We start from the raw sequence: 15,535 nt of genomic DNA, 5'->3' as shown, positions 1-15,535 counted from the left end.
TTGTCACCCATCAGGTATTTTGTCAATGAAGATTTTTACACAACACAAAGTAATATTCTTTTGATCCTTTTGGACATGAATAAAATTGAATTTAATGCACAATAATGTAGACACCGTGTAAATTGGACACCAGCTTAGTCATATTGGTACCATATGTTGCATTCCTTAAAGAAGGATAAATAAAGGACCTTTCATTTTGGGCACGTTTGATTGATATACCACAAATGCAATCAGTTTCATCTCAAGCATACTCATGCTAATCTAACCAGGAATTTTAAAACATGCAGAGTAATGAAACCTCATGACCTTTAATAAAAATAAATCAGCCAGAATTCTTGAAGTCGCGCTCTCTACAACCAAAAGTCTCCAAATATTTCTCAATTTTTCCCTATACGTATGGATCCTTGATCCCTATCTAGGAAAGGCTTATCTGTAGAGACCCAATACTTGGAATTCATTATAAAATTTAGATTATTTATAAAGAAATAATAGATTCACGGTGTTATAATTATTTCTTCCTCAATTCAAACTTTTTTGTTTCTGCATGTCTTTTCATTCTCTGTTCATTGTGTGCTGAAAGCTACTACACTTCAATGCTTGACATGAATTTTTGATTAATTTTATGCTATTTCTAAGTTTTTATTTATAAGCTTGTCTGAGCACCATGACAGAGGAGAAACTAACAAATATTTATAAATAAATAGTTCAATCAATTATTATTTGTATGGATTAAAAACCTAATCACTTTTTCATATATACAAGAAAGCAAAAATAAATTCAGTACATAGAATGATTTATTCAAAATATGTGTTCTACCTCCTTTGGGCCTTCAATTCCATTTCATATAAAATGGGGAGAAAATGTGGCAAATATAAAACTGATTTGTTATTGTTCAGAAAATATAAACAAGAAGCAAATCTGGCTTTAATACAACAGTACTGAGTATAGGATAGACTTTAAAAATAGGATTAAATAGTATGCAAATTAAGGAGGATACAAAGAATTTCAATTATTTCAAAACACATTCTACCTGCATTTGTCTATGATAAATCTGATTAAGACAACTTTTATGATCAACTCACAATACCCTTAGTTCTTGTTGTTTCAGCTATTTATTTATTTACTACAATTTATTATGTACCTGAACTTGACCTGTACGCTTACATTCTCGTCTTTTAAGAAAAATAGAACAAATTCATAAAAGTAAAAGTAAAAAAAAAGTAAAAGAGAACATGAGTATTGCACATTGTAGTTATTGAAAAATAACATTACTTTGTTCAGCTATGCCTGCTCCTTAAAAATTGTCATGCTGAAAAGATATCACAAAGCATTGAGCTACTGAAATCTTTCTGGAAATAAATTAATGAAATGAAACTTATTTATCTAATATATTTCCATTATTTAAAAGTTTAAAATGGAGATAACCTGATATGCATTCTACTTGATTCAATTTAGTGAAATATGAAAAATAATGGAATATTGCTTTGTAAATCTGCAATTCCATGTACTTTATTCTTAAATTAACAATTTACATGAGCCATGAGAATGTTTCATTACTTTGCAGACTTCACTAAACTGAATACAACAGCAAGACTAGAATTTAGATAAGGGAAACAATCTAGCCTTGAAATTCAGGCCTTGTGTAGCCTAAAATTAATACTGAATACCAGATGTTTAGCTGTTTGTAGACACAGAGCAAAAGATGTACCAATTTATAAACATGCCAGAAATATATAGATTTAACATTGGGCAGCAGGCATAGGTAACTCAATATTATTAAACTATAAATTTATTTCAGATGTAAATGCAATCTAATAGACATAAGACATTAATCAATTTCTTGCAAATCTAAGTTATATCCTTAAAATGTCTACCAGATTTTGTGAAATAATATTTATTACATTGATACATATTTGCTAAGCTAGCATGAAGTGAACTGTTAAAAGATGTCAACACCAACCATTAAATGTTTTCCTACTATGAAATACTGTAAATATGGGATTATGGCATATGTCATATTGCTTGGATTTGTCCTGACAAAACTGAAAGAGTAACTAAAAGAACAATAGCTGGTTAATCACAAACCTTAAACATTACCTTCTGTTACAAAATTATCACAGTAAGCTGTATCCATAAAATAACCAATAATTTCTAAAACATAGTGGTCGGGTTAAAAAACAACAACATAAAATGTTTTGGAATTGGACTTATTTTCAGTTAAATATACATATGAATATTTCATATTTGAGTCAGCAGGATTCTATTAACAAATAAAAGAAATGACTTACATTTTTCGAAGACTAGAGAGCTTCTTGAATATTCCCGTAGCTTCCAGAATTGAAATATCATTATCGTGTAGACGACTTTTGAAAAAAAATAAAAAAAAATATTGAAACATCGTTGGTCCTCAGCACCTATCTTTATATTCATTGCAGAATATTGCGAAAAGGAAAGCTATATAGTTGTGATTTTGTTGAAGTAGATTAGACAAACACAGGTTCCAGTTCGCTCAGTCGTGAAGTTCCCTGGTTGGGTCAATCCTTTTTTCTGTTTAGTTTACTTTAAAGAATTTTTATAAGAACAAAATGAGATGAAAGTCAGATGCCTTGATTCTCAAAGCAGGAGACTTCATGGACACATGAATATTGAAATTCTTTGCTGTTGCCTCCTACTTGATGTTTTACCAATCTCCTAATCCAGATGACAGATTGTGAACTCTATAATACTTTCATCATATTTATCTGTCCATATATTAATCAATTAAAGTCAAAATTAAAAAAATTAAAATTAAAAACCCCATCCAATCCAACATCACTCAAAACTAGGCACGCACGCCCCTAACTACCTCTAATCCAACCACAACTGGCCTTACATGCAAACTACTCAATGCAAGAAGCCTTGTAAATAAAATACCTGAATTTCTCCTCTTACTAAATACGGCTAAATTCGACATTATATTTGTGAAACATGGCTCAACGTATCTCTCCCTGACTCCATTTCCACAGTAAGAGACTATCATGTTTACCAATCAGATGGTGCAATCCGTAGAGGAGGTGATGTTGCTATCTTCTATAAAAAGTCCCTACATCTGAAAAACATCCAAGTTACCCAGGAGCTTGCTATCCCTGAGACCATCGTCTGTGAACTGTCCTTAAATATCACATTTTGGTTCTTATTATGTTACAGAGCCCCTGATTATGACATTGAACATGCAAACAAGCTAAATACACTACTAACATGGGCAGCATCCTGCCCACACGCTTTAATCTTTCTTGGTGACTTCAATCTACCTCATATTAACTGGACCCTTAACGAATGTACAACTGAACCCACACATGCACCTTCTACAATGCAGTAACAAATCTGGGACTAGAACAACTAGTAACCAACAATACTAGACTTAACAACTGCCTTCATCTCATCTTCTAAATTCAATTTATGAAATACAAATTAAAGAACCCTTTTCCAACAGTGACCACAACATGATTGTCCACAGTGACCACAACATATGTCCACACAAAAATAATCACAACGACAGAATTCCCAATTATAACTTCAAAAAAGGCAACTATGATCTTATAAACAACAATCTCTCATCCCTTGATTGGCAATCTCTATTATCTGGATACAATACTGTAGAAGACCATTACAACATATTTTTACTTGAAGTCAAAAGAGTCATCAAACTATATGTACCATTAACAACTCCCAAAACCAGAAAAAACAAATTACCCATAACAATAAGGAAGCTTCAATCCAAAAAGAAATCACTTTGGCAGAAAAACAAATCTGGTCACGTTGCCAACTTCAAAAGCTGATACAAAAATTTATGCCACCAGATAAAAACTGAATGCACCAATTATCACATTAAACAAGAAGAAAACCTTCTATGCACCAATTCTACCCGCGCTTTCTACAATTTTGTAAACAACAAACTAAAAGACTCAAGGTCCATCCCACCCCTGAAAGGACCTAATGGTAAAGACTGCAATGACAACACTATTAAAGCCAACCTCTTTAACTCATTCTTTGGCTCAGTATTTGTAAACAGCAAAGGATCAAGCCCAGTATTTCCTAGTCGAACCACAGACAACTACAATGATCTAATACATATCGATTTTACAGAAGACAATGTTGAAAAACAACAATCAGCAATCTAAAACCCTCTCTATCTATTGGACTGGATGGAATATGTGCCTACTTGTTAAAAAAGCTATCCACTGCCATAGCTGAACCTCTAAGCATAATCTTTGAAAAATCTTTCAGGACCAGATCCTTGCCAAAACTATGGTCATAAGCCACGGTCATACCCATTTTCAAAAAGGGAGACCCCAGCCTAGTTGAATATTACAGACCTATCTCTTTATGCTGCGTCACCTGTAAAGTCATGGAATCAATTATTAACCAATCCATCATCCTCCACTTAGAAACAAACAACCTACTCTCTAATAAACAATTTGGTTTTAGGAAAAAACTATCATATAATCTGCAACTCTTACACTGCAAAAACATATGGACTACACAACTCGATCAGGGCAAAGCAATAGATGCAATCTACATAGACTTCTGTAAAGCCTTTGATTCAGTGGTACACGACAAACTACGGCTAAAACTAAAATCTTACGGTATCTCTGGACAGCTGCATAACTGGATAGAAGCATTCCTGTCAAACAGACTGTTAGGGATAACATTGTTTTACCCTAACTGTTTTGGGTAAAGATAATAAAATGATGAATCATGGTTTGTCAGATAAAGTGTATGTGACTTTAAGCTAAAGGAATGTAATTAAGGGTGCAGCTGTAAAAGTACTATATAAGCAGCAAGGCACTCTCTGGCTCTCTCTGGCTGGCTTATTGAAGACTGCATTCTTGCTGGATCGGGGAGGAGAAGAAGTGTTGGATTACTTTGAAGATATTTCTCAACGGAGAGAAGATAAGTTTTGGACAGATTTATTATATGTGTACTGACACTGGCTATTCGACACGGACTTTGCAATTAGAGTATCCTCGACAAGACTTGACTGAATTTGGTATTTGACTAATGGACTGTTTATAATGACTATGCTATAATTCTTAAATGGAATAAATTATAATTTTTGATAGCACAAGCATATCTGTATTTTTACTGCGTGTTAACTAGAAAACTTATCTCACACATTTACCTGTCTTCCTATCTGACTTCGCTGCACGTTCTATTTAGTTTGTTTTCCTTAACACCTGTTGGGGAATCCAGGCTTAACACTGGTTATGGGCCCAGAGAGACTGCAAAGTCAGTTTAACTAGGATAAAAACAGGTTTATGTAAAAAGTGAGATTTTTGTGTTGTTACACGTTACAGTAAACAGACAGCTGTGTTTTATCAATTATAGTTTTATTTCCATATAGTGAAACATGGCACAAGTCAGTCTACAAAGTTTGTCCCTTATATCCAAGCTGGATGGAACAAACTATGTTTCATGGTCTATGAAATGTAGTCTACTTCTACGAAGAGAAGGTCTGTGGAACATAATTGAAAATCCACCTAACGTAGAAGAATGGGATCCTGAAGATGAGGAAGATAGTCTAAAGATAAAAGAATTTAAACAGAAAAATGAACAAGCATTTTGCATCATAGGATTAACTTTAACTGATCAGCAGCTTATTCATATACGCGGAGAGCAAACTGCTGTTGGGTGTTGGCAAAAACTGAGGAGGATTTATGTCCGAGATAACGTTGGTGCTCACATAAATCTAACACGGAAGCTTTTCCGGACGTATCTCCAAAAGAATGGTGATATGCTGAGTCATTTGAATACTATGAAAGGCATTTTCCAAGAACTTCATGAGAAGGAGTTAATTTTCTCTGAACTACACCAGGTCTACATAATTCTATCTTCATTAGACGAAAGTTTTGATGACTACGTAACTTCCCTTGAAATATTGCCTAAAGAAAGCCTAACTTTAACTGATATCACTGGCAGATTGATTGAAGAGGCCAGAAGAAGGCTTGAAAGAGATCAGTTAAGGAGGGAGCAACCTCACAAGGAAAATAATGAATCTCCTACTGCATTCGCAATTAAAAAGTGTTTTAATTGTGGAGGGAGAGGACATTTTGCAAGATTTTGTAAGAAACCAAAGCGCCAGAATGCAAGCCAGAATGCTGTAAGCCATCAAAGAAGAAATAAGAATTATGAGTTAGCAATGTATAGTAATGGAGTTGTAAAAAATAATTTATGGGTGGTTGACAGTGGTGCGTCCCACTGTATTACAAATGATAACAAAAAATTTGTAAAAATGTCCATGAGTTCACAACATATCTCATTGGCAAACGGATGGAAAATGAAGGCAAAAGGTCAAGGTATAGCTCATTGTTCTAGTATAAATGAGAACATAAAAATGTTATATGTACCTCAACTTAAATTTAATTTGCTTTCAGTTAGAATGTTGGTTAGATTAGGATACATAGTTACCTTTAGGGGAGATACTTGTTTAATTGAAAAAGAAGGTAAGAAAATTACTGCAACGTTAAGAGGTGACTTATATGTGTTAAATGATAATGGTTTAGAGGTGGCTAACACAGTTTATGAAAATAAAAAACCTCATAATGAATGTATTCACTTGTTATACCGAAGTTTAGGTCATTTAAATTTTAAAATGATTAAGAGAACTGTTCAACTATCTAAAGGAATAAGTTTGAAACCTTGTAATAAGTATTTGCAATGTTCTGCTTGTAATCAAAACAAAAGCAAAGTTATACCGGCAAATAGAGTTGATGGATTTACTACCAAAGAGCCTTTAGAGGTAGTATTTGCCGATATAATAGGTCCTAAAAAGCCAAGTGTAGGTGGTGCTAGATACATATTAAGTATAATGGACCACTATTCTAGGTATGGTTTCTGTTTTCTAATGAAGAGAAAAACTGAAACGTATACAAATTTATTTAATTGGTTAAAATTTGCAGAGAGAAAAACTAAAAAGAAATTAGTAACTCTTATAACAGATAATGATGCGGAATTTACAAATAATAAATTCCAGAATAGACTTAGAATGGCAGGTATTCAACATAAAAAGTCTGCACCATATAGGCCTCAACATAATGCATTTATAGAGAGACGAGGTCAAACACTGCAATCAATGGGAAGAACTATGTTACCTGATTCTGGATTACCTGACAATTTGTGGGGAGAAGCTATAATGTGTGGGAATCACATATTAAACAATGTTGTTAATTCAACAACAGGTGAATTACCATTCATTTTGTGGCATGGTAGGAAACCTGATTTGAGTTATATTCACACATTTGGTGCACCAGCATGGGTGCATATCCCTACACAACTCAGGCACAAAGGACAACGTAGAGCTAAAAAATTAATTTTTGTTGGATATCAAGCAAACCATAGATCTTATAGATTCTGGGAACCAGGTACAACTAGAGTATACTGCAGTGCTAGTGCACAATTCCTAGAACATATAGGATGGAATAGATTAGAGCAGGATTCAGATAATGATGTTATTATAGAACACTACAAGAGGCAGAAAGAAAAGACTAGTTATAAGAAAAGTCCAATTAAAGAAGAAATCCATGAAGAGCAAATAGAATCAGATCAAGAGGAGATAATTGATCAAGAAGAAATAAATAGTCAAGAACAGGAAATAAAGGAAAGTCCATCTGTAAGTCCAGTTATACCTAGACGCACAACACGTATAACTAAACCACCTGAAAGATATCAGGCAAGTATTGTTTGCCAAGTAAATAAAGTTCCTACTAGCATAGATGAACTTAAGATGTATCCTGCTAAGGATCAGGAGAATTGGCAAAAGGCAATGGAAAAAGAGTTAAATTCATTAAAGGAAATGAAGGTTTATGAAGAAACAAAATTACCTCCAGGAGAAAAATCCATTGGGTGTAAATGGATATTCAAAGTAAAGAATGGAAATAATTGGAAAGTAATTTATAAGGCTAGGTTAGTAGCACAAGGATTTAACCAAAATACATATGATTATGATGAGGTATTTGCACCAAATCTTAAGGCTACAACTTTAAGAGCCGCTTTAGTATGGGCAGCTAAGAAGAATTATATAGTTAACCATTTAGACGTAGAAACTGCATATCTGCATGCACCATTGCAGCATACAATATATTTGAAAAAACCAGTTGGTATAAAAGATAATAAAGTAAATAGCAATGATGTTGGAAACTCAAGAAGAGTTTATATGGATTGAAACAATCTGGCTATGAATGGAACCAATATATTGTGAAAGAATTAAACAATATAGGGTTTAAATCTGGTTTAGCAGATCCATGTATGTTTAAAAGAGAAAATAATGGAACGGTGTCATTATTGTTATTATTTACAGATGATATTGCTTTGATTACTAAAACCAATAATGAAGCTACTGAGATTATTTCATTATTAGCCAAAAGCATTTAGGTGAAATTAAAAAGTATCTAGGATTGACAATTAATAAAACCACAAAAGGATTTAAGATATCACAAGAGGATAAAATTTGCCAATTAATTAAATTGTATAAAATGGAACTTTGTAAGCCTGCAAAGACTCCAATGAGTCAGGAAATTTGCAAAATGGATGCTCAAAGTCCCAAATTTGATAAGACCATATATCAATCTTTGATTGGTAGCTTATCATATATAAGCAATTGGTCAAGGCCAGATATAGCTTATAGTATTAATCAGCTGGCACGATATAATAATGATCCACATCAATGTCATTGGCAAGCATTAAAGAGAATTTTAAGATATCTTAAAGGAACAATGCACCATGCATTGTATCTAGAGCCAAAAGGTCATTTGAATCTTAGTGCCTATGCAGATGCAAGTTTTGCAACTGACATAAATACTAGAAAATCAACATCTGGGATGGTTATATTATTTGGTAAGACACTAATAGGATGGAGGTCAATCAGACAACAGCATATTAGCTTGTCAACTATGGAAGCAGAATTTTCATGTCTGTCATTACTATGCACTGACTTAATTCTGTACAAACAGTTATTATTAGACATGGGTATAACTGTTAAAGAATCTATTATTGTGTACGAAGACAACCAGGCAGCTATACAATTAGCTACTAATATTGCTGTAAAGACTAGATCAAAGCATACTGATTTAAGATACTTAAATGTTAGAGAATCTGTAAAAAATGGTCTAATTAAACTTGAGTACTGCATGACGGAAGAAAATATTGCAGACCAGTTTACAAAAGCACAAGGTGTTGTAAAATTTAAAGAGAGTTGTGACAATTATGATTTGAAAGTGTAAATGGATATATTATTGTAATATTTATTATTATTACCCAAAAGGGGAGAATGTTAGGGATAACATTGTTTTACCCTAACTGTTTTGGGTAAAGATAATAAAATGATGAATCATGGTTTGTCAGATAAAGTGTATGTGACTTTAAGCTAAAGGAATGTAATTAAGGGTGCAGCTGTAAAAGTACTATATAAGCAGCAAGGCACTCTCTGGCTCTCTCTGGCTGGCTTATTGAAGACTGCATTCTTGCTGGATCGGGGAGGAGAAGAAGTGTTGGATTACTTTGAAGATATTTCTCAACGGAGAGAAGATAAGTTTTGGACAGATTTATTATATGTGTACTGATTTATTATATGTGTACTATTCGACACGGACTTTGCAATTAGAGTATCCTCGACAAGACTTGACTGAATTTGGTATTTGACTAATGGACTGTTTATAATGACTATGCTATAATTCTTAAATGAAATAAATTATAATTTTTGATAGCACAAGCGTATCTGTATTTTTACTGCGTGTTAACTAGAAAACTTATCTCACACATTTACCTGTCTTCCTATCTGACTTCGCTGCACGTTCTGTTTAGTTTGTTTTCCTTAACACCCGTTGGGGAATCCAGGCTTAACACAGACAACAAATGGTCAAAATTGGGAGCGTCCTATTAAATTCTGTACCTGTCCTAAGGCAGTGTTCTAGGACCAACTCTTTTCTTACTCTACATAAGTGACCTCTGTGATCATATCAAGAGCATCTGCGTTCTCTTCACTGATGATGTAAAGCTATTCAACACCGCAGACAATACTGCTACCCTTCAAAAAGACCTTGACCATGTATCAGAATGGTCAATCAAATGGCAACTTCAAATCTCAACAAATAAATGCTCTGTCTTACATATTGGCAAAAAAAATCAGAAAATAAAATACAGGCTGAATAGGCAAGACCTTGTTGATGATCCAAACTCTGTCAAGGATCTTGGAGTACTCATCTCAAATGACCTAAGTGCTAGAGCCCATTGTAACTACATAGCCAAAAAGGCGTTAATAGTTGTTAACCTAATCTTACATAGCTTTTTCTCCGGTAATATCACTCTACTAACTAGAGCATACAAAACATTTGCTAGACCAATACTCAAATACAGCTCATCAGTCTGGAACCCACATTACGTATCTGATATTAACACAGTTGAGAAAGTCCAGAAATATTTCACAAGAAAAGTTCTCCACTCCTCTACTCATTGTAGAATACCTTATACCACCAGACTCGAAATTCTAGACCTAGAAAACCTAGAACTACGCTGCCTACAGTCCGATCTAAGTATAGTATATAAAATCATACATTGCAATGTCCTACCTGTCAATGAATACTTCAGCTTCAACCATAACAACACAAGAGCAAACAATAGATACAAACTCAAGGTTAATCGCACCAAACTTGATTGCAGGAAATATGAGTTCAGCAACAGAGTGGTCAATGTGTGGAATACTCTCCCTGACTCTGTGGTTTCTTCCCCAAACCCCAAAAACTTTGACCTTAGACTATCTACTATTGACAGTCTGTAGGGGTCTGTATGGGGGCATGCATAAGCATACCAACGTGCCTACCATCCTGTCCTATTGTTTCTTTTATTTTTTTTATTTTTCTTATATGTATTCATGTGTTCATAACTATGTTTTTACTTATACCTATTATCTTGTAAGCAATTGACAAAATAAATAAATAAATAAAATAAAATTTAGATTTTCAAGATCAGCTAGGTTCTGTCAGCAAACATTGTCCATTGATGTATTTGATAATATCTGGCTGGGGCCACAAAAATAATGATTTTTATAGTGAAGCATTTTATATTTATTCTTACAAAAATATTACACTTACAGATCTGTGGTATATTCTGGAAGGTGGCTTGGAAGCCTAGTAAGCTTTTGGTTGGAACAGTCCACAAATGTTCCCTCACAGCGGCATTTCTCAGGACAGATGAGGTCCATAAAACACTCCCCACTGAATCTACTCCTGTAGTCCTCTGAACCTGCAAAATTGAAATATTTATAGGTAAAGATACACATTGTAAAATACCAATAAGGGTAATATCCCAAAATACAATTGAAAAGAACACTCCTATTTATTTTGGAACCTCAAAAGAATGAATTGAAATCACTAACTATTCTCTGCATTATGCTCTGAAGCGATCAGAAACACTTTTATGTGAATCTGCAGGGAGGAGATCTGTCTTCTTTCCAAAGAGACAATTTTGGAAAAAAAATTGCATGGTATTAACTATATACTTGCAAATGTTACAGTAGAATGAAGGTAAGGTATAATGTCATTCACATTAGCATAGCATAGAAGATCGGTGAGTCGGAATATAATCGGAGTATAAATATTTTAACAACATATGAACACATAACTAAATGAGTTCAAGAAACTTTATTTTCTTCACTATCAGGGGTGGGATTCTATTGGTTCAGACTGGTTCTATAGAACTGGTTGTTAGGATTCTGTCAATTTCGGAGAACTGGCAAATCGTGCCCCTGGCTGGCCTCACCCCTCTCCTCTCGTCCTTCCCCTTGTTGCCCAGCCATTCCATATTGTGCATGCGCAACATTGCGTGCATATCTGATATCACTGAGTTCTTCCCCACCCAGTTACTCCTTAAGATATTTCTTCTCCCCCCCATGATCAGCTCTTCCTATGATCAGCTGTGCCAGCTGCTTGTGTTACTGTTTTGCCCAGGAAGCTTCCCTGAGGCCCAGGAAGGCAAAACAATGGAGGGGGTGCAGCACCGCTCCTGCCACTCAATTTTTTGCCTTCCTGAGCCCCAGGGAAGCCTCCTGGGAGCAAAAATGCGCCCCCAGGAGGCTTCCCTGAGGTCCATAAGGCCCCAAAATGGAGCATGATGGATGCTGTGTGCCCTCTCCAGGCTTGTTTTTTTTCCTTCCTGGGCCCCAGGGATGTCTTTTGGGAGCAAGAACGTCCCCAGGAGACTTCCCTGAAGCCCAGAAGGCCCAAAAAAACCAGGGTGTGTGCGTTCTGCGTGCCCCTTCCAGGCTCCACTTTTTTCCTTCCTGAACCCCAGTGAAGCCTCCTGGGAGGAAAAATGCCCCCTGGAGGCTTTCCTGAGACCCAGAAGGCCACAAAACAGAGCATGAGGAGTGTTTCGCGTTCCTTCCAAGCTCCATTTTTTTTCTTCCTGGGCCCCAGGGAAATCTGGAGCAAAAACATCCCCCTAGGAGGCTTCCCTGAGGCCCAGAAGGCCCAAAAAATTGGGGTGTGTGCTGTGCGCCCCCTCCAGGCTCTGTTTTTTCCCATCCTGGGCCCCTGGAAGCCTTTAGGGACCAAAAACACCCCCAGGAGGCTCCCTGAGGCCCAGAAGGCCCCAAAATGGAGTGGGGGTACTGTGTACCACCTCCAATCTCCATTTTTTTTCTTCCTGAGCCCCAGGGAAGCTTTCTGGGAGTAAAAACACCCTCCCAGGAGGCTTCTCTGAGGCCCAGAAGGCCCAAAAAACCGGGCGAGGGTGCTGCAAAAAAACAAAGAAGCCACACCCACCCAGTCACATGGCTATGCCCACCTAGCCACGCCAATCTAGCCACCACAGAACTGGTTGTTAAATTTTTTTAATCCCACCCCTGGTCACTATATAGTTAGTAAGCACTATAACTTAGTCTGCTCTTGCACTACAACTGTCAGGAACATTGTGTTTGCCTAATGAAATGCTTTTTCAGTTTTTTTCTTCAACCTTTTTAATGAACAAGAACTGTAAATGGGATACTTGAATTTACAGTTGCCAAATTATTAATGGATATACAATCAAAAGTTTGTCACAACAGATCCAATCAGGGAAATACCTGCATATTTACTTTAATGTTTATTAGATGAACCATCATCTTTTTGCTGAACTTTTACATCCAACAATTCTACTAAATCTTAGTTTTTCTAACTTTTTCAAGAACTTCATAAATAAGTTGCAGTTCCAATATGTTAACTATCAATGCCAAATACATTTATCTCAAAACAATTTTTAAAAAAGGAATTGGAAAAAAATGAGAAAAGATAAACTAATCAACAAAAGGATTCTGAAAATAGTTTCAGTAGAATTTTGTTCACGCTAATATTAGTAATGATCATTATTGTACATACTAAACAAATTTTTGTACATATATTCCTGTACCCAAATGGCCATGCAGAACTTTTCCTATAAATAAAGTGTTGTGAATCAATTAAAAAAAAGTAAATAGCCCAAATGCAAAGCAGGTTTTGGAAGCCTGCACACCTGATTGGTCCTTAAACAACGAACAAGGATTGGTCCATAACAAGTCCCTGATTGGCCAATATTAGGACACTTCTTATTGGGTATTAGTTGAACTTGTTGCACATATGATTGGTTAATAAGGTAGCAGCCAACCCTATAAAGGGTTACTGCTGCCCATAGCCTTGCTCTGTTCTGTTCTATCTACTGTTATTAAAGAGTTGAAGTCACTGGTCAGATGTCTGGTCTCCATTATTCTCCAAACATAACACTGGCGACGAGGGTGGGATACGGAGACCGAAGAGCTGACTGATCTACAGAGCAACCAACAGAGCACGTGGTCGAACACGCACTATCAACGGCAACATGGCCAGCGGTGCCGCACCACCCGCTCCATTCGACCCAGAAACCGAAGACTGGGAGTCGTACATGGATAGGTTCCAGATGTTTCTGGAGACCAACAATTTGAAAGATGCAACAACCAGCAAAAAAAGAGCTATATTTCTAACCCACTGCGGGCCTACCGTATTTAAAATGGCAAAATCACTTGCCAAGCCAGCCGAGTAAAAGCGATGGACTGGGACATCCTCGAGCCTTTGCTACGGGCCCACTACGCCCACCGTGCCAACCTTAGTCAGAAGACACGAATATTACCAGAGGGACCAACGGAAAGGCGAAAGCCTTGCCAACTACGTCGCCAGACCTCCGCAACCTTGGAGGCCTCTGCGGATTCTCTAACTTAGAAGAAGCCCTCCGAGACCGCCTAGTTCTGGGCCTAGAAGACTGCACGATCCAGAGCAAAATCATGGCTAAGGGGGACATCAGCCTCACCGATGCGCTTAAAGAAGCCACTGCAGCGGAGGCAACCAAAAGTCGGCAGCCCGAATGCGCCGCACCAGCGCACCGCTACGTCAACTCGCCAACGATACCTCGCCTCGCTCAGAGAGACACCCGGTATCGACTCACCACGAAGACCTAGAATCCCCGTCAGAAAGCGATGAGGAAGAGGTCAACTAACTCCGAACGGAACGAGACCAGTTCACACAACGCTCATTTCGACCTTGTGCAGGATGTGGAGCAAATCACCCACGATCCAGCTGCAAATTCCTCGACGCACTCTGCCGCATTTGCGGGAAAAGAGGTCACATCGCAAAGGTTTGCAGAAGCAAACAAAACTCCAACTCAAACCCCGACAGGCCGAATGCCAGTCTTCAGAATTCTTCGGCACACCTCGAGACAAACTGAATCACCAATGGGGAAGCCACTCCTACAGAAACAAACCGTCCACCACTTCCACCAGGCGGGAAGAAACCAGGCGGGAATAGACCCACCAGACAATTACCATAGGCCACGCTACATCCCTTGATGCCGGGAAAATCAGAGTGAAGGTCGCTATTGAAAACAAACCTTGTGTAATGGAGGTGGACTCAGGATCATCCCTCTCGATGGTGTCCTGGAAGACGCTCCAACAGCTCATTCCGACGATTCGCCGCCAAGACCTCAACCCTCAAAGGGTTATACTCAAAGATTACCAGGGTAACCGAATTCCCGTTGTCGGGTCCCGCCGATTCCAGGTCTCTTTCAAGGACCGCACCGCCGCACTGCCACTGACTGTCGTGGACTGTGACCGGCCTAGTCTTTTAGGCCTGCAATGGTTCAGACCGCCGGAATCACTGTAGCCGGAGTCCACCGTGCCAAGAGCAACGATTGGGAGGAAGCCCTCATGAAAGAATTCCAAGACGTTTTCGCGAACGGACTAGGCAAGTACAAGGGGACCCCGATCTCATTTAACTTGAACCCTGAGGTAGCACCCATCCGCCTTAAGCCGCGTCGGGTGCCGTTCGCCCTGAAACCTAAAATCGACGAACAACTCGATAAGCTAATAGCGCAGGGCGTGCTGGAACCCACCGACCACGCCCGGTGGAAACCCCAATAGTGACGCCTATCAAGCCTGATGGGTCACTGAGAATTTGCGGAGACTACCAGGCCACCCTAAACCACGCACTTCAGCAAAGTGCATATCCAGTGCCGGTAGTGCAAC

At 37.5% G+C, this 15,535-nt stretch overlaps 1 protein-coding gene across 1 annotated transcript in view; it reads right to left on the bottom strand.

The window, feature by feature from the left end:
* Positions 1 to 15,535, bottom strand: part of SLIT3 (slit guidance ligand 3) — a 519,460-nt gene that overhangs the window by 128,229 nt on the left and 375,696 nt on the right. The window contains exons 15-16 of the mRNA XM_026688600.2: positions 11,124 to 11,274; positions 2,289 to 2,363 (exon numbers count right to left, since the gene is read on the bottom strand). Coding sequence (XP_026544385.2) covers positions 2,289 to 2,363; positions 11,124 to 11,274 — 226 coding nt within the window. The remainder of the gene's footprint in view (positions 1 to 2,288; positions 2,364 to 11,123; positions 11,275 to 15,535) is intronic.

Source organism: Notechis scutatus, chromosome 2 (assembly GCF_049901735.1).
Source record: "Notechis scutatus isolate UNSWTSFEM ecotype Mainland chromosome 2, rNotScu1.2, whole genome shotgun sequence".
Lineage (NCBI taxonomy): Eukaryota > Metazoa > Chordata > Lepidosauria > Squamata > Elapidae > Notechis > Notechis scutatus.
The sequence above is the reverse complement of the archived record's forward strand: the minus strand, read 5'-3'. Positions and strand labels throughout refer to the sequence as shown.